Genomic DNA, 19,211 nt, shown 5'->3' on the forward strand with positions numbered 1-19,211 from the left:
CTGAACTACCTTCAGCACCTATGGTGTTTGCAGTTCAAAGTGATGCCAAGTTTCATTCGTTGCACAAAATGTTTCAACCAAGGTAGAAAAAAATTGTACGAAAGTAATTCACTGTTTTAATGTATAAATAATGTGGTCTCTAGTGGGTTGTAAATTTGTTTAAATTGTAACTCCAGTGCACTGAAAACCCAATATCCCAATATGTCCCAATCCCAAAATTGGGGCAAAATTGTTTTATAAACAAAAATGAAGGCAAAATGGAAATGCTTGTGGAAAAGTAAGAGAACCCTAAAAACTACAGATATTTACAAAATACACAAATCATTTCTAAGGTCATTTCTAAATAAACAGCTGAGTCTGATGTATCCAAGTTGGTTGTAAGGGAAAAATAAGGTTGTGGAAGGATAAAGGAGATATCCACAGCTTTGAGAGGATTATGGGGTCCATTTAAAAGTTTGAGGGAGTCAACACAAGTCACGCTTCACAGATATATAAAGGATATGAGTAGCAGATGTTGCATTGCTTGTGTTAGGCCATTCTTGAACCAGAAACATTTGCTGAAGTTTCCCTAGAAGTAAAAGGACTGGATTGTGAGACTGGGGAATACATTTCTCTTTTCAAGTGAAAGTAAATGTTGGACTTTATTTGAAAATCAAGGTCCTAGAAGCTGGAGAAACAGGGAAGAAGCACATAATCCATGTCATTTGAAATCCAGTTTGAGGTTTCCACAGCCACATTCCACAGTGATGATTTGGGGAACCATGTCAATTACTGGTGTTGGTCCTCTGTGCTTTCTCAAGTCCAACGTCAGCCCAGCTGTATACCAGTAAATCCGAGAGCGCTTCATGCCATCACCAGCAAGCATGAGGACAAGCTTGCTGGTGATGCTGACTTCATTTTCCAGCAGGTTGTGGCACCTGCTGACACTGCCAACAGTAACCACACCTGCTTTAGTGGCCATAGTATATGTGTGCTTGCCTGACCATCAAACTCTCCGACCTAAACCCCCAACTGGAAAATATTGAGTATTGTTCAGAGTAACACCAGAGACAGCAGACCAAATAATACAGAGAAGCCGAAAACCTCTGATACACCAAGCTGGGTTTCCTTAACACATGCTGGCCACCTGTATGTAATATTTTATGCACAGATGCAGTAATTCATGCAAAAGGAGCCAAAGCCAAGCATTTAGTCTATTTGCTGTAAAGTACAAGGTTATTAGTTAAGTAACTTTTTTGGTGTTTTGTTTTTTCAATGCATCCATGTGACCACAGAATTTTCTGAAAAACTCTGAGTTTTGATTAGCTGCAAGCCATAATCAACATCTACCACATGACTGCACATGCTCATCAAAGAGGACTTCCAAGAAATTAAGGAACATTAATGTAACTGCTGTGTATCTGCAGTTTGCAGGAATATTTACAAATTTGAGAGCTATCAACTATTTTGTGTTTCAGCAGTATTAGAGCTGCATATAAGTGTGCATAGTGGATTAAAGGTAACCCACACTGATTAAAAGAAATCTCTGTGACAGTTTTTTTTTTTCTTCCATCAACAGGGTGTGTGCATCATGACAACTGCCTTCCTGCACTTCTTCTTCCTCGCGTCCTTCTGCTGGGTCCTTACGGAAGCCTGGCAGTCCTACATGGCGGTGACAGGGAAGGTTCGCACCAGGCTCATCCGGAAGCGTTTCCTGTGTCTTGGCTGGGGTGAGTGAGAGGCTCATTTCACCGAACTCCTCATGTCACTTCTTATAGCTGCCGTTTTCTTACAGCAGCTTTCGGCGAGGTGTCTTTCCACAGCAAACTGTGCGTCTTTCCAGAGTGCTGCTCTTGTCGTCTCTGTAGGGCGGATGGATCTTCATTCTGTCAGGCTCTTTGTTGTGATTCCTTTGTGCTTCAGTCAAGCTCTCAAAGGACTGGATAAATAGACCGGCCTTGAGCAGAGAGTGTATGTGTATGTGAAAAGGGATCGGGGTGGGGGAGTGTTGGTGCAGATCTCCTGTACTGTAGCAGGTTGCAATGACCTTATGTCTGATAGAGAGGGTGGGAGCCTGGCATTTACAGTACATTGCAGCAGAATACAGTTTGGGGTTTAAACATCTAAAATTTAGAAAAAGTACATACTAAAGCAGTATTTAGTATAAGGAAGTTTAAATTCTATTTTTTATGTTTGGCAGAGTCTCATAGTCAATTTTGTTTCATATTCTGTGAAAGAAATGCAGAGGTTGTAATAAAACAGCATAACATAATATGTTCATAGCAGATTCTATTTAAAAAAAACATACACTGTGCAAAATATTAGCACATAAGCACACATGGTAATAAACCCTGACAGGCAAATTATCTGTATCAAAATGCAAAGATTTCTCCTTCATGTGATAAATGTCAATCTGAATCCCCTGTCCAAATAGCTCCTTATTTCAGACTACTGGAAAAATCTCTACTTAAAAAAAAAAAAATCAATCTGATTATGAAAGAGCCCACTCTCATTCTTCTTGTTACCTAGCAACAAACAAGGCTCTCTTAGTCATTGCAGTGCCACTGCTTGCTGCAAAACATGGACAAAGGCTGTTTTACTATCACTTGAACTGCTTAAAAAAAGCCTAAGCAGGCATTTTGGTGAAAGACAAACAAACATTTAAGAAAAGATGCATTAAAATTATATGAAAAAACAAAGGCATGCCCGCACAAAGCCTGGAAAAACATTTAGTGATTTTGACATGTCACAAAACAGGGGACACTGACATGATCAAAGATCATCTGTGAAGCAACATGCGGCGCAAAGAATACTGTTCGTGTCTTAATTCAGCTCGCCTCAGTACAGCACCCACACCGCGCTGTTGCTGCGCTCTGATTTATGGCGTGCTTGTGAGCACTCAGCACACTTTACCTCTTCAGCACTGCAGAGAGGCACAGGATGGCCACGGGGTCTTTGGCTCGTGCCTCCAGGAAACTGATTACATCAATTGCACCTGCCCGCGCCACTCGGAGAGGAAACGCTTTAATATTCTGAGCACACAATAGTGAAGACTGAATCAATTACACTGATCCATAATGAGGAGCCACATAGCAAAAAAAACACAACCTCTATTCCTATTGCTAGGGAAAGGGGTAGGGGGTGGAAGAGTGGTGAAATTTCTCACAATACAGAGATGAAATCTAGCTACATGCCTTCCTGTGTGTGATGCACTACTGCCATTTTGTTAAAGCACCATGGAGTCTTTTTTCCCTCACCTCTTAATGGGATTTTTACAATATAATGAATAAAATGGTGAAATATAGATAGCTGATCATATACTCTCAGATGTCTGCATAGCCTCATCCTGTGGTCTCTAATGGAATCACTTTAGCTGCACTTTGTTTAATGACTGGAAGGTGCATTGCCTTGCTTATTTTTTGGGTGCACTGAAGTACATTTATGTTCTTGTGAGTTAAACTGCTCAAGTAACTATTTAATGTTCTGTTTTTTTTAAAGGATTGCCAGCTTTAGTTGTTGCCATTTCAATGGGATTCACTAAAACAAAAGGCTACGGGACCCCATTATAGTAAGTTTTTGCTTTTTTAATTTTACTCCTGTCTTTAATATTCTGCACACAGACACGTTGGGTTCATGGCAACACTTAAGAATAATGATCAAATCCTTCTGCAGTGGCTTACTTATCCTAAATAGAGCCATAAACAAAGTCCCATGAACCCAATCAAATTTCAAAATAGCACAGCAAGACCCCAATTTCATGTGAGCTGCCTCTCTGCTGGAAACCAAATGCATAAACACTGCTTAAAATCTTCTTAGCATTTTATTGCTCTGTGAAACTTTGGGTGTGGAGTAACAACATATGGCACCTCTCCACTGACAATTGAGCAAAATAACAATGGTGTGCTGGAGTGCACCATTAACGTGGAAGTTAATGCTGTAGTGGGAGTTAATTGTTTTTTTTTTCCTTGTTTCCCCCACAGCTGTTGGCTCTCCTTGGAGGGTGGGCTCCTGTATGCCTTTGTTGGACCCGCAGCAGCTGTTGTTTTGGTACGTCTTGGTTACCGATGTCTGCTTTTTTATTCCTCTTTGCTTGTTTATATAATACAGTCTACTTAAAAATGTGAATGTATTTGTCACTTCATCAATTATTTTATTAGCAAGGAAACGCATTTTAACTAACGATAATGTTCATTTGTTTTAGTCATGATTCAATATAATTGGTCTTTAACTGTGATGTGGTTTCCAAGTCAAAGTAATGAGCATTCAATCAGGCCCCGTGTTCAAATAATCCCTTTTTATTCACCATATAATAGTCTCCCATGCAGCAATGGGGTTATTAAGTATTTATGATTTAGACTTGTCCAGCATCTCATATAGGAGGCTAATTTAATTGCCCTCTATTTACATAGTTGTAAATAGAAAATGACCCACAGACTCATCATTATCCAGATTGCTAAATTACTCAGGTGGCAGAAACGTAATGCTATTTTTCACTGTCGAGTTTCCGTAGTATTTCCGTAGAATTTGATTTGAGTGAAGGAAAAAAATTAACACTTTTTAAGCCTTTCTTGGCTGTAGTTTTCTTTTGTGATGGACTTCAGAGGAACACAAGCTCCCGTCTAACCATCTGCAATGAGAATATCATGCCACAGAGTTATCGAGTTGTAGTTGTGCTGATACTTTACCTCCACTATTCCTTACAGCAACCAAATACCATAGTCCTGTTGAGGAAACATTTCAATATATTTTTTCAGTGATTCTTTTACATTTGAATGTTTTTTTTTTATGGGCTATATCAACACAAAGTAGAAGATAATTGTTTTTGAAGGTACAAACTAAAGTATGACATAGGTGTATTTCTATTACCTAGTAGTTATTTTGGGTCAGTGTTAGTACTTTTTTGCTATTCTTCTAAAGTTCAGTCAAATTAAATGGAGAATGTCTGGAAACATGACTATTCAAATACTGTTAAATACTCTCAGATGATTTTGGTCTGAACTTTGACTTGGCTATTCTCACTGCCAAATATGCTTTGATCCAAATAGTCAGTTGCAACTCTGACTATATTTAGGGCAGCTCTGTTGCTGAAAGGTGAATCTTTGCCCCACCATCTTAAATCCGTTGCATTTATCCTAAACCATTCTCCTGTCATCTCTAGCCAGTCAACTTCACCTTGCTGAGCTAAATAAACCCCATACCAAGATGCTGCCACCTCCATGCTTCAGCTTTGCATTGATGTATCTGCCTAACCTGTCACTTTAGGTGAATAGCCATCTCTTTCTGGGTTTGTAATCAAGGCATACTCTAATTTTTTTTTAAATCAAGCAGTTAACATTTCTCCATGATTTATTTAGAGCTCAGGATATTGTTTTGTCACCCAGTCATGTGTCTGTTCCCTATCTTCGTCATGTTGCTCTAACCCTATAAATTCCCCGAAAATAAACTGAAGTTTGTGAATGTGATGTGGCCAATCTGACAGGCAGATTTTTTTCTTCAGGATACTGGGATGGGATGAGTGTGCAAGCCATGTCTCATCCATTGCCTGAAATGTCATAGAGTAGAGCAAACAATAGAAGCTAGAGGTTAAAGCTCTTTGCAGAATAATGACATCGGTCGTCTGAGTCTGCATATTCTGCTTTCCTCTCTTCTAACAGGTAAACATGGTGATCGGTATCTTGGTATTCAATAAGTTAGTGTCCAGAGATGGAATCCTGGACAAGAAGCTGAAGCATCGTGCAGGGTATGACAGCACATCCTTGTTAGTACCAGTTTTTCTTCTTCATTTTTGAATATTAACATTTTTCAAATAACAGTCATATTCAATAAATTAGAATAGCTATTCCAGTGAAGTTTGTCTGTGGGAATAAAAGTAACCTATGAAAAATAACAACCTTTAAAAAGGCATTAAGCATAATTTGTAAACATCTGTTTATTGGTCTGATGTAGTATTCTCATCTTAAATATCATGTTTTCATTTGCTGTAAGCACAAAATTAAAATACCAGAAAGAAAGGATGGAATACATCAGACTGTGTATAATTAATCCATATAATGTGTTTCACCGAGTGGAGTTACTGAAACAAATTCTAATTATTTGAATATGATTGTATAAATACTGCATGCTTTGATTATTTTCATGTACATATGGAGATCTGTACCTACTTTTTGATTTTATGTTGAAAAAAAATAGAGGCATAAAGAGGTTAGTTTCCTCTTGGGAATGACATGGCTTTGTATTTCTCTGGCAGAATGAGTCCAAGACGAAAATGACTTTAACACCCACGCACTCATCGGCCATACTGTTGTTATAGCATGATGGAGGAAAAGAGAAGTCAGGTGGATGTCAGAGTTGTTTGTCATGATGTTGTCCCAATGTCTCTTGTGTCCCACAGACAGATGAGTGAGCCGCATACAGGATTAACTCTCAAGTGTGCCAAATGCGGTGTTGTATCAACAACTGCTTTATCAGCAACAACAGCAAGCAATGCAATGTAAGTGCCTGTCAGTGTCTGTGAATCAATAAAACGATGCTGCGGGGAGTTTCTTTCTGTACAGGGTGTCCACTGCAGGGTGCGCTAAATTCAGTTTCCAGATGCACCCACAGTACCTCAGAACTACAGTGTGGAGGAGCTTTTGAAATGAGCTTACATAAACATCAGTATGCAGAGCAAAGCCTCACCATCATTCTGGAGGAAAGAGGTCGTCATGGAGATTTAACTCAGATCTCCAGACCTTATCTCGTTTATCTCCTGCACAAAATCCTTCCTCTCTTCTTCCAGGGCGTCATTGTGGAGCTCCTGTGTCGTCCTACCTCTGCTGGCTCTGACCTGGATGTCCGCCGTGCTTGCCATGACGGACAAGCGTTCCATTCTCTTCCAGATCCTCTTTGCCGTCTTTGACTCCTTGCAGGGTTTTGTCATTGTGATGGTGCACTGCATCCTACGGAGAGAGGTAAAATCAATCCGCCTTGTTATTTCTTTACTACTGACATGGGGTTTAAAGCAAATGTCCTGCTAGAAAAGTCAAATCTGTCAATGTTTGGGTAAGTAAATTTATTCACACTGAAATTCCTCTCGTGTTTAGGTGCAAGACGCTTTCAGATGCCGGCTCAGAAACTGTCAAGATCCAATCAGTGGTGATGCAACAGGAACCTTCCCTAATGGGCATGCTCAGATAATGGTAGGCACAGTCACCCTGTTATCTGCAGTCACTAGAGAGTCTGATACTGTACCCAATGTTCCTTTGTTACATATAAAACATATCCACCACTCTTTTTGTTCTTTACCGACATTGAATAAACATATTATTTGCTTTTTGTATTTCTACTGTCTTATTTTGGTTCATATTTTTAGTTTTCAACAACTAGACATGTAACATTATTTTCCTTAGATTTAAAAAAGAAATACCGCAAATGTGCCACAACATGCAGGGTAAAACGTCTGACCCTAATGAAAGTCATTAGTTTTGTTTTCCTTTAAAAGTCCCCATGTCTAATTGTTTCTTTCTACTTGTACTTTCCCTCGCATCTTTTTGTTTTCCTCTCATGGGATAGCAGGCGACTGCTACCCTTCCTGACCTTTGAAAAAGGACAACAGTATTTTGATGTTGCACAGTTCCGCCATTGGCAACTGAAAGCAATGATTTACCATTAAGATTCTCATAGCCATTTGAGTGGCACAAGTTTCACACATTAGCAGAATGATGTCAAAGCTGCTGACATACAATCTGCTAGCAGTGAGCACAAAAACCTTTGCAATTGCTTCAGATGAATTCATTTTCTTTCCTTAAAGCAGAAAAGAAGAACTAATGTTGTTTTGGCTACTTGGAAATAATAATAATAAATGTTTTATATTGATTTTTATAGCTAGCTATGATTGAGTTGCCGCTTTATTTTATTGCATAGCAAGTAGCACCCGTCACATTTATTGGCAGATCCTGGTTAAAGACGTATAAAAAAAAAAAAAAAAAACTTTCAAGTAAATTCCTCTTATTGTAGTACCATAATTCTATTGCTGCAGTAACAATGAAATGTTTGTGTTTTTGTCACATGAAATTTGAGAGTTTTGACCATTTATACCTAGTATTGCAGGTGGTGGAACGCTAGAGGGTTAATTTTGACTATTGAAACAATAAAAAAATGAAATCCTGTGTGCTTAGCTGAGCAGTTTAGATTTGAGTACTGCTTAACTATGCCAATCTGGTTTTGTATGACGGTTTGTTTGCTTGAAAAAGAGAAGAAAAAAACCCCAGCAAGGCTGCCAGCTATTACTCTGTTGCTGCGAAGAAGTAAAATATGAATCCAGCTTGTTTGGAGTTCTTTTCATGAATGTGTTAAACTGTTAATAGCTATTATATGTCTGTTGAGTCATTGCAGGAGAGGCAGCTGATATTATTGTGTGTACATGTTACCATAAATGTTTTTTGTTTTGTTTTGTTATATAGTTTTTATCAAACTGTTGAAAAGAAGTGAAAGGCCGCCTTTTTATGTCTTTTTTGATATAGTTAAAACCCTTTAGACAGAGGCTAAAATGGCTCCCTCTGTTGTTTCTTGTGGGCATTGGAATCATCTCAGCTTTAGTGTTAAAAACATTTTAACTATATATTTCAACAAGTTTGGTGAATAACTATTTTCTTGAAGTCTTTTCCTAATTCATAAAGACACCCTAAACCTCGAATAGCATGTTCTCTTGTTTTTCTCATTTTGAAGAATAAATAAGAGAAATGGGCACCTGTGTCATGCCATATTTATACCTAAAAGAAAAAAAAAAAAAAAGAAAACAAGTAATGTCACTCCTCTCAACTTCAGGAAAGTATGTATTAAAAATGCTTTAGTTTGATATATCCTGTAGTTTGATACATGTCTGAAGAAAGTACATTTGTTAACATGAATGTTTTTTTTCCACTTAACTCCAGTTTCAGATCACGTTTTTCAAAGTTCTTTTCAGCTGTACTTGATATGATTGCAATAATAACAAAACTAGTTAACTTAAAGCATTTAAAATCATGTTACCCGACTGCACACATAAACGTGAAAGGCACTGTTCAAACTAAAGTGTATAATATATGAGGTGAAACTTACTGTCGACTGTTCTCTTTCTACAGACAGACTTTGAGAAAGATGTGGACATCGCCTGCCGATCAGGTACAGAACATATGGTCTCTTACTAACAAGATTCCCCTAGCTCTGGTTGAAAAAGGTGTAAACAGTAAGAAAACAGCTCAGGTTATATAACAACCAACACAGCCCCACAGGAACGTTTCACAATTCTGAAAACACCAAACTTTATTGTGAGAACAAAACATCAGAAACAAAACTACTGGGATGCTCAGTATTTTTGTGTATCTGATATTCGTTATGTTTCTCTTATTTACATATTAATGTTGTCATTGAAAAGGGATAGGATTAATCACTGGAAACGTTAAAAAGTGAGAACTATCAACAGAAAAAGTATATAAGCTTCCCCCAGTATAAATTAGAGTAGCAACTTGCACTAGACTGAAGCATCATCTATCTCCTGTCTCTTCTAAACCAGTGAAGAGCACATCCTAAATGGAGCTTAAAGGAATTACTACACTGACCATTATTCAGAGCTATGCAAGATACTGAAGCTAAAGCAGCTCTCTGGCATGCTTGACTTACATGGTGCTGTCTTGCGAGCTAAAGTGGATGTGCTTTAGCAGGAGGCTGAGCTGACAGGTGTCATTTATAAATCATGACCAAATTTGAGACCAAATAAAAACCATCCAGAGGTATGTTGCTCAGATAATTCTGTCAGTCTGCAGTTTTTATGTTTGTTATGACAGTGAAAGAAAACAGTTGTTTCTTTAAGAATAAAAAAGTCTTGCAAAAGTATTCATAGAGTGCTTCTAAAACATATTCAAACCCTCAGATGTTTTACCCTTTTTTATTCAATCCCCTGACTTACAGTTTTTAATAACCTCATGTCTAATTTGCTTGGTGTTTTGTTTTGTCTTCATGCTGTAATGGCAGCCAGGAACACTGATTACACAGTGGAGTGACCTTCCAGAAACAAGTGTCTTTATACTACAATCACTTAAGACACGGTCACTGCACTCAGGTGTTCTCCATTGCACTCATTATGAGACTACTAGCGCCAACCTTAATGGCTTTGTTCAATTAGGTAATTCAGTTTAAAGGGTGTGAATAGTTAGTCACATGTTTTATTTAAAATAATTTATGGAATTGTTATTATTTTGTAATGATCTGTTTTTGTCAAAAAAGGCACATTTTAAGTGTCATGATTGCTTTGTAAACACAATCAAAATTATAAACATTCAAAGGGTGAATACTTTTTAGAGGCACTGTACCTATTTGGGTTTTTAATTTTAATACGATACATTTAATTTGGATTTAATGCAGCATATGACTGTGAAGTAGATGAGAAATAACAAAAGTGTCTTTTCTTACAGATAAGTCTGAAAATGTGGCATCTGTACATATTGAGCCACTTTTACTCTTATAACCCTGAATAAAATCCAGTGTAGCCAACTCCTTTCAAAAGTCACACTGTGAAAGTCTTAAAGTTTCAGGCAGGGAGAGCATTTCTGAGAAGCAGCAAAGAGGCTCATGGTAACTCTGGAGGAGCTGCGAGAGATTTACGGCCCCAAAGTGTCAAAAGGAAAACTTTTGGTCACAACATGAACTTTGTAAAAGAGTGGCAAGAAAAAGAATATATTCCTTCCACTTCACAAGTATGCAGTATTTTGTATTATTTTGTCATGTAATATCACAATGAAATACATTAAAGTTCTGGGTTGCAATGTGACACAATATGAAAAAGAATCAATATTTTTGCAAATGGGCTGCACAGTGGCGCAGTTGGTAGCACTGTTGCCTTGCAGCAAGAAGGTCCTGGGTTCGATTCCCGGCCGGGGTCTTTCTGCATGGAGTTTGCATGTTCTCCCTGTGCATGCGTGGGTTCTCTCCGGGTACTCCGGCTTCCTCCCACAGTCCAAAAACATGACTGTCAGGTCAATTGGTTTCTCTAAATTCTCCCTAGGTGTGAGTGTGTGTGTGAATGGTTGTTTGTCCTGTATGTCTCTGTGTTGCCCTGCGACAGACTGGCGACCTGTCCAGGGTGTACCCCGCCTCTCGCCCGGAACGTAGCTGGAGATGGGCACCAGCAACCCTCCCGACCCCATTAGGGACAAGGGTGAACAGAAAATGGATGGATGGATGGATGGATTTTTGCAAATCACTGGATGTGGTGCTTTATCAGTTCATCACCAATCACTAACTTAGCCTTAGTAAACCTGAAGGGATTTTAAGGAGAGAATGAAACTACTTTCTTATTTACAGCAACATTCTCTTGAGATTTCAGTGTATTGTTGTGTCTTTTTTGTATTTAGTGTAATATCACACTCAGAGCATTTTCATAGTTACTCATTCTATGATTGCAGTTTTACCTTGACACTACAACCTCCCTTAAGGATCACTAATATTGATTTGAATTTTGATTGTACCTTTGTTCTCATTTTGCAAAGTTTAAGACATTAAAGTTCCTTTGATTGGGCAAACAAACTAATATCTGTATCGCCCTGCCCTCCAGCGCTCCACAAGGACATGGGCTCGTGTCGTGCCGCCACCATAACAGGCACACTCTCCCGCATTTCCCTCAACGATGAGGAGGATGAGAAAGTGCCTGAGGGCCTCAGCTACTCCACGTTGCCAGGCAACATCATCTCCAAAGTGATAATCCAGCAGCCTTCAGCTTTGCACATGCCAGTAGGAATTGGCGACCTGAAAGACCAGTGCATGTCTGACAGCAATGCCGACATGCGCCGCACAGTCTACCTGTGCACCGATGACGGCATGCGCCAGAGCGACCACGACATGGAGGCCCGTCCCACGCAGGGCCAAATGATGGAGACGGACTACATAGTGATGCCTCGCGCCTCGGCGGGTGTAGTGTCGGGGTCGGCCACCCTGCCCACCCTTATTAAAGAGGAGCCCAAGATGACCGCTGCCATGGATACACTGCCCCACGAGAGGCTAAAGCATTACAAGATAAGCCCTGACTTCAATATCAACCCGTCAGGCATGGACCACATGAATGTGAACCTGGATCACCAGTATCCTAGTGCTCCAGAGCAGATGCAAACCCTGCCCTTTGAACCTCGCACAGCTGTTAAGAACTTCCTTGCAGAAATGGAGGAAACTGGGGGCCTATCTCGGAGTGACACTGGCTCCACAATATCAATGAGTTCCCTGGAGGTACATATTGTCATGCGGATTAAACACAAGCAACACCAAATTCTACCTTGCCAAATATTTATCTTATTGTTGAAGTGTTCTGATGACTTACTAAGATGACTCCTTTTATTTTTGTCCTAACAGAGAAGAAAGTCGAGATATTCCGATCTAGACTTTGAGGTACGTAAAAAAAAGATAAATCTTCCTGAAGTTGAGCTTAGCTATTTATGTATAAAAGGCTGTTTTGCGGTTGTGTTAGCCATTTGATTTAGTAGTGTCTGTTGTGCCTCTTAAGCTTATTGCTGTAGGATAGCCTTGACTCATTAGGATTTATAGACTTACTGTGTAGTTAAGGTAATAGCAAGGCTGTCAGCTGACAAACAGGGCAGTAGCTCTCATCAACATTTTATCCTCCTCCATCTCCTTCATCCATTAGCTATATGTTGATTTTCAAACTGTATGCTTTTAAAGTCATTTGCACATTTCACATCTGATTTTATCACTGGTCAGCAATAAAAATATTGGTTTGCAAGTACATAATCAAACCCCCTTTGGCAGATTTTTAGTATTTCCTTTTGCATTGTCAAAGCTTTACTGCATATATATTTTGTAATCTCTGTCAAAACACGGGAAACATGTTGCTTCCGGCAGCTACTTTGGCTCTGGTTGCGTTTCTAGCTTAGATGCACACAAACACTTCAAATGGAAGATTTGTGCCAAGATTTATCAAAAGGATTTCCTTTACACCAACAAAACCCTAAATAAGGTGATTTATCACAAAACAATCATGTTTAAGCATTAGGTGTCCCATAACCCTGTCTAAGTTATCTCTGTGTTTCCTTTATTTTGGCAGTCATTCTTGTATATGCAGAGGAAAGTAAATTTGTTTCAGACCTGGCCTCTAAGTAAACTACACTAACAAATTGATCAAAGGTGGAGGGGGTGGAGAGGAAGATGCATTTCCATTATTGGCTGTCAATACCAAAGCAAAAACCCTTGCCATTGCAGAAAGTCATGCACACCAGGAAAAGACACATGGAGCTGTTCCAGGAACTGAATCAGAAATTTCAAACCCTGGACCGATTTCGAGACATACCAAATATGGGCAGCATGGTGAGTAACAGGAAACCCAGGGGGGTGGCTGTCAGCTAAATAAAGAACTCAACATCCCAATGATCTATTTAGATATTTGGTGCAGGACACATTTACGTGTGATTGTGCAAATGAGTGGTTATGTAGCAAAAGTGTGCCTTTCTACATCTAATGTGCCTGCAATCAGTAGAGGGGCTGCCTCTTAAAAGCCTTGAAGAACAAGGCAAGTCTCAAGAAAAATAAAATAAATGAAAAAACATGATCCTTGGCAATTTTGCTATAGTGGAGTGCATCCATTCCAATGCAAGGCCATAAATGCACTTTTCTTTACATGCACATTTATCTACTTAGCAAACCCATCTTTTTTTTATTCATTAATGCATGGCAGATTATTTATTATATCAGCAATTACGTAAGTATTAGCCTAATAAGGGGAGTCTCTCTCTGCAACTGTGTGGGAGGTGGGACTTGACTCCATTAAGAAGTCGGGCTAATTATGCAATACCTCATGACCTTGCTGCAAACCAAAAGGCTCACCATCTGCCTACACACCTGACTGGATGTGTAGACAATGGGGACATCAGACTTAATCCATCTGTTTGAGATTAGCTGAACCTCTTTTTTTTCGAACACTAGCCATATCAGATACAGCTCTGTGAAGATAAATTACCTCTGTTTTTGCTCTTTGCCTCACCTCAACGTTTCAAAATAACCTGAGTAAATACAAAAATCTGTTTTTAAATTATTTAATTTACCAAAGGAAAGAAAGTCATCCAACCTAATCTGACCCTGTTTGAAAAAGAAATGACCCTTCCTGTTAAATAATAAAACAGTGGGGGTTAAACATATTTTCTGGGGACATTTGTGCTCAGTTATATTATCTATGACATGTAGAAGCCATTTATAACTTTTGGGATGCCAATGAACCACAGTGAAAGTTCAAATCCATCAATGGGAAAAGCATGTAGCAATGAAGAGCCTTCCCACGAGACTGCATCAACAGCTTATCCAGTTGATCACAAAAGATGACAAAACAAAATCTAAAGCCCTTCCGGCTATCCTTGTTTCAGTTCAGGTTAGTATTCATGATTCAACAAAAAGAAAGAGACTTGTTAAAGATATTGTGCATAGGATAGTTCCAAGAATATTCTGTGGAGAGAAAATATAAACGTGAATGCTTAGGGGAGATGGTCCTCTAATTTACTCTGTTGTAAAACTAGAACAGCGATGCCAAGAAGAGCAAAGTACTGTTATTGTAGCAGCAGTATGATGGTCTTTGACTGCAGTGCTACTTCAGGGCCTACACTACTCCTCATAACTGATGGAACCATAAATTCTGCTCTCTGCCAGAAAATCCGAAACCATTAGTTTGTGACATTAGGTTTGAGCAAACTGAAGTGAGACAATAACCTGAAGTTCTCTCACAAGTTCACCTCTGACTGACTCAAAAAACACAAAAAATAGATTAGCATGCTGTCAGTGCTTGAAAACCGTCCATTGTGACTGAATTTTAAAAATTCTGCAAAAAATGGCCCAAATTGCTCCATAGCGATGTCAAGAATTCAGATGACACAAATAAAAACTCAGATAATGCTTGTTTTCACCTTGTAACTAAAAAAGAGTGGAGCAACCAGTTATTGGGTTTATGGGCAATTCAGGCTTTCACATAAGATCCATTTAATTTGGGCTGCTATTTTTTCATAAGAAATTAAATCATTATTGCAAAACTGCATTTTGCATTTACTCAGAATATCTTTGATATCAAAATTTACTTGATGATATGAAACATTGAGGCATGACAGAAAAGCCAAAACAGGGATTTTTTTTTTTTTAACTACTTTACATCACTATAAATAGTAGCCTTTTGACTTCATACTACCACCCTCCCAGTTTTAGTCAACACTGCAGTACAATGCAGCTTCAGAACCGTTGCCTAGTTACAGTGCAAGTACCTTTTTTTGTAGAAAACGATAACTACTTACTTCCTCTATTTTCCTTACCCCCCCAAATGAATCTATTGCAGAGCTGGAAGCAAACATTAGTATCCATTTTATATTCCCTGATGGGGAGCTACTTCTTTCCCTTATTTGCACTAATGTCTTTGGGACTGTCAATGAGAGCACATTCAGACGAATGAATGGCTCACACATTCAACACGTCCAGTGCTCTAGATTCTGAGCTGAGGAAAGCAGAGATCTGCTCCATGTTAATAGTACGCATGTTCCCATTTAATACACTGCCATTATCTTTTTGTTATTCGATGCTTCTCCCAGCATTAATTCATTACTTTCAATTAGCAATGCTACGAACTCATATAATGCCCTTCTGAATGAACTGACCACACTGGAAAAAAAAAAGTACATTTTTGAGAGGGAAGTAGCAGTTAAGCTGCTGAGGATGTCATGCTACTAACAACACCTGCTGTTGGCCGTGTTCGCAGGACAAGGCAATGCCAAAACAGAATCCATGGGAGAGCTACAATCCAGCCTGTGAGTACCAGAACTACGCCACTATGAATGTACTAGAATCCGACCCCAAGGACTCACTGGAGATGACGGCTGCAGAGTGGGAGAAGTGTGTCAACCTACCCTTAGATGTCCAGGAAGGAGACTTCCAGACAGAAGTGTAAAGGGTGAAGAAGATGGAGGGGAAAAATGCAAACTTTTTGCAGGAGGAGAAGGGGATGTATTTTGCACTGATTAAAGCAACAGACTTTTCTAACAGCCTTGGCAAACATATCTGGATCTTACGAGCGTGGCAGGGACATAATGTGCCAATACAATATAAGGACTGGGGAGAGAGGAAAAAAAAGAAAAAGGGATAAAAGCATCAGTGTTACTTTTTGTATTCTCACTAGTGTACTTAGTGTGGGGCAGCCTGGTGTACAATATTTACCATCCTGTGTTACCAATTATCTGTGGAGGAATTGGCTGAAAAAAAAAAAAAAAAAAAACCAACTCTCTTAATGAAACCTCACAAAACAAATGACATGCCATGTCGTCCCAGCTTCATCGGGTCTAGTTTTGATTTCCTAAAACTGGACCTGGGAGCACAATGTATATATTTATGCAGTTTTTAAAAAGTTTATAACAGTCCGTTTGGCCATTACTACACTTTTTACTTTATAATATAAAAACATGGGAGGCAAAGAGGATGTTTTCCTGTCATATTAAAATGAATGTTTGTCAAGCTACATTCTTCATTGCTTTAAATGCAATAAAGATAATACTCACTTTTATATAAATAATATATTTCACAACTTTAATACTGCAGAATCTGCTTGAAGGATCCCAGCAAGCTCTCTCATCTGCAGCTCTGTATAAAATATTTAAAAACAAAAATGTTGTATGGTGTAAATAAACTTTTGTCTACATATGTTTTACTTGTGCCAATTTATTTTAATGAGGAAAAAAAAATGCCAACTTGACCAGAAGTTATAGCGAAAAATGTTAACATTTGAAAAGGAATGTAAATAAAAGAGGAAATATGTTCGTACTGCTTCAGAGGTCGTGTCAAGTTTATGTTGTGTGTTGGTTGTCAAATGCATCACTCACCTTGAATGAGACATCTGAAAGAAATGAGTATCACTGAAGTAAACATAACGTAGGTCAGCTACACACATGCTAATGGTTATTTAAATGGGAAATGAAATGAGGTTGCCGTGCACCACTTATGATCTTCCTGGATGAAATGTGCTAAAACATTTCTGGAACATTTGAAATGTTTCTGGTCAGAGCAACTGTCTCTTGTAAAATCAAAATGATATAAACAGCAAAAACATAATAGCAGTCTAAATGAACACAATTTTAAACATTTTTACATTACTTTGCTTTTCTGTTATATAAATAATAGACTGGAAATTATTCATAGAGTTGGATATTTCTGCTTGTGAAGCCAATACAAAATGGATCTCAACGCACCACCAACAATCCAATAAATTAAAGTTACAGGAGCAGTAAGGACTGATTAGATACTGTTTGATTATGACTCAACCACAACTCAGCTTAATTAAATTATTTTCATTGAATTAAAATACAATATGATGAACAATTTCAGTGAAATGGGCTGTTTATTAAAGCCCATCTAGAGATAAGTGTTGCAAATTAGCTAATGGTATAAACATCATCCTTGATGAAATCTGTAGTGCAAATCAGTCATTAAAAGTAATCATAAAATGGATTTTCAGGATTATCAACAATAAATAATAGGGTAAAATTACAACTAGATTTTATTTTTATAAATGTAAACTTGGTGACATTAACATGGTCAAAAAATAAAGTCATTGTTAAAATAAGCAGTGGTAACATTTTTAAAGCACAGACCAAAATAATGCAAAAGCAGTAGTGGAACACCTTGTGGCAAATCTAAATAATAAATATAAACTCAGACATTCGTCCACACTGTATTCAACACACATGACACACAGCATGTTGTTTCTTCAAGGATAATAGTTAATTCATGTGATGAGGATGAAAAAAAAGCTACGCTGGTCTCTTGAGTTTATGAAAAACCATGTTGTTGTTTTTTTTTAGCACTCCCTGCAGTTCTCTTCCCAAATACTGGAGGAACTACAGAGAAAATAATATTCCACAGCAGGAATGTCAGCACTAAACGAACCTTAAACAATCTAAAAGAAAAGAAAAGATCTAATGTTTGCAAATATTTGAAATTCAAAAAAGTCCGTCTTATCATGGCTGTTTTACTGCTGCCATACATTCATAAGTTCATGAACTGTTACAGTTCAATTCATCTTACCAACCTTAATTTACAATTTCCACTTTTAGAATGTGTTTTATTGAAGAATATAATAGGTCTTGCATATCCTCATATGTCAATTTCCTGTGTAAGTAATCGTCAGCTTCTTTGTAAATAACTATCCAGTGCAAATGTGATGATGTTTTAAAGGATTGTGTTAACACGATAAAAGCATACTTTGGTCTTGGCCACTCTGACAAGTTGTTAGCCTCATCCTTACTAAACTGAATTAGCAAGTACGTATAATCTATTACCAGAATCTTGCTTCAAAAACATAGAAGTATACCTTTAAGAAAATGTATGATCACAATACTCCACAGCTTTAAAAATCTCGCTCTTTAAAAAACTAAACTAGATTCTGTTTAAATTTGGACAGATGGAACAATTCAAAAGGTCCTCAAGAGTGCCCTATAAGGCATCTGCTATATTGACTTTTATCTCAGGTTGAATCAATGACTTAAAACTTCCAATTACAGTTAAAGATTTGCTCTGTACTGTTTTCTGCCTCTTCTCTTCAATCCAACAACTATATTCAATTTTCAAATTTGGCTGGGAAACATTTAAACCCCTAATACGTTCGTGTGCCTCCTGAGGGTTCTGCTGATAAGATCAGCTTCCTCAGACAGACAGGTCCACACAGAGCTCTAATGGGAGGAAGCTGCCAGAGCTGAGGGAAAATCTTGTTTGTTCTGTCTGCTGGTCTGTGCAGTATGGCAATGAGAGCGGCAAGCATGTGCTCCCCTCTCCATCTGGGATGTGGGACAGGAGAACAGGAGAAGAGGAAGTGCCTGAAGAAGTGGGCAGAGGAAAAAGAGGCATGACTTCATTTTCAGTGAAGAACAAGGACTAGAGAGAAAAGACGAAGAAACAGAGAATGATCCCTGGTGGACTGGAATGAGGACTCTGGAGTCCTCAAACGTTGTCTGCACACAAATGAAAGTGATGAAATTCGGAGTTCATTCTGCACAATAACGTCTGAATTGACAGTGCCTTTCAATTTAGACTACAAGACATAATTGGGTTAATTATATCCACTACTGTTATTGGCTTTGTTACAGTGTTTTTTTCTTTTCTTTTTTATTATAATATCCTACAGCATGTGTCACACTCAAGACATGGGGGCCAAACCTCTTTCATACCATAAAGCTGCTTTAAACTTATCTACTAGTTTG

General features: G+C 38.3%; 1 protein-coding gene across 7 annotated transcripts in view; it reads left to right on the forward strand.

The window, feature by feature from the left end:
* adgrb3 (adhesion G protein-coupled receptor B3) overlaps positions 1-16,782 on the forward strand; it is a 123,670-nt gene extending 106,888 nt beyond the window's left edge. For 3 of the 7 annotated variants that reach the window (XM_028006895.1, XM_028006897.1, XM_028006898.1), the window contains 12 exons: positions 1,559-1,709; positions 3,478-3,547; positions 3,960-4,026; positions 5,634-5,737; positions 6,371-6,469; positions 6,758-6,929; positions 7,062-7,157; positions 9,081-9,120; positions 11,549-12,213; positions 12,337-12,372; positions 13,201-13,305; positions 15,725-15,913. In XM_028006895.1, the coding sequence (XP_027862696.1) occupies positions 1,559-1,709; positions 3,478-3,547; positions 3,960-4,026; positions 5,634-5,737; positions 6,371-6,469; positions 6,758-6,929; positions 7,062-7,157; positions 9,081-9,120; positions 11,549-12,213; positions 12,337-12,372; positions 13,201-13,305; positions 15,725-15,913 (1,794 nt within the window). Of the gene's footprint in view, positions 1-1,558; positions 1,710-3,477; positions 3,548-3,959; positions 4,027-5,633; positions 5,738-6,370; positions 6,470-6,757; positions 6,930-7,061; positions 7,158-9,080; positions 9,121-11,548; positions 12,214-12,336; positions 12,373-13,200; positions 13,306-15,724 lie in introns of all 7 variants that reach the window. The other 4 variants (XM_028006892.1, XM_028006893.1, XM_028006894.1 and 1 more) reach the window with 4 other exon arrangements.
* The last annotated feature ends 2,429 nt before the right edge of the window (positions 16,783-19,211 follow it).

The sequence above is a fragment of the Xiphophorus couchianus genome, chromosome 22 (genome assembly GCF_001444195.1).
Source record: "Xiphophorus couchianus chromosome 22, X_couchianus-1.0, whole genome shotgun sequence".
Taxonomy (NCBI): Eukaryota; Metazoa; Chordata; class Actinopteri; order Cyprinodontiformes; family Poeciliidae; genus Xiphophorus; species Xiphophorus couchianus.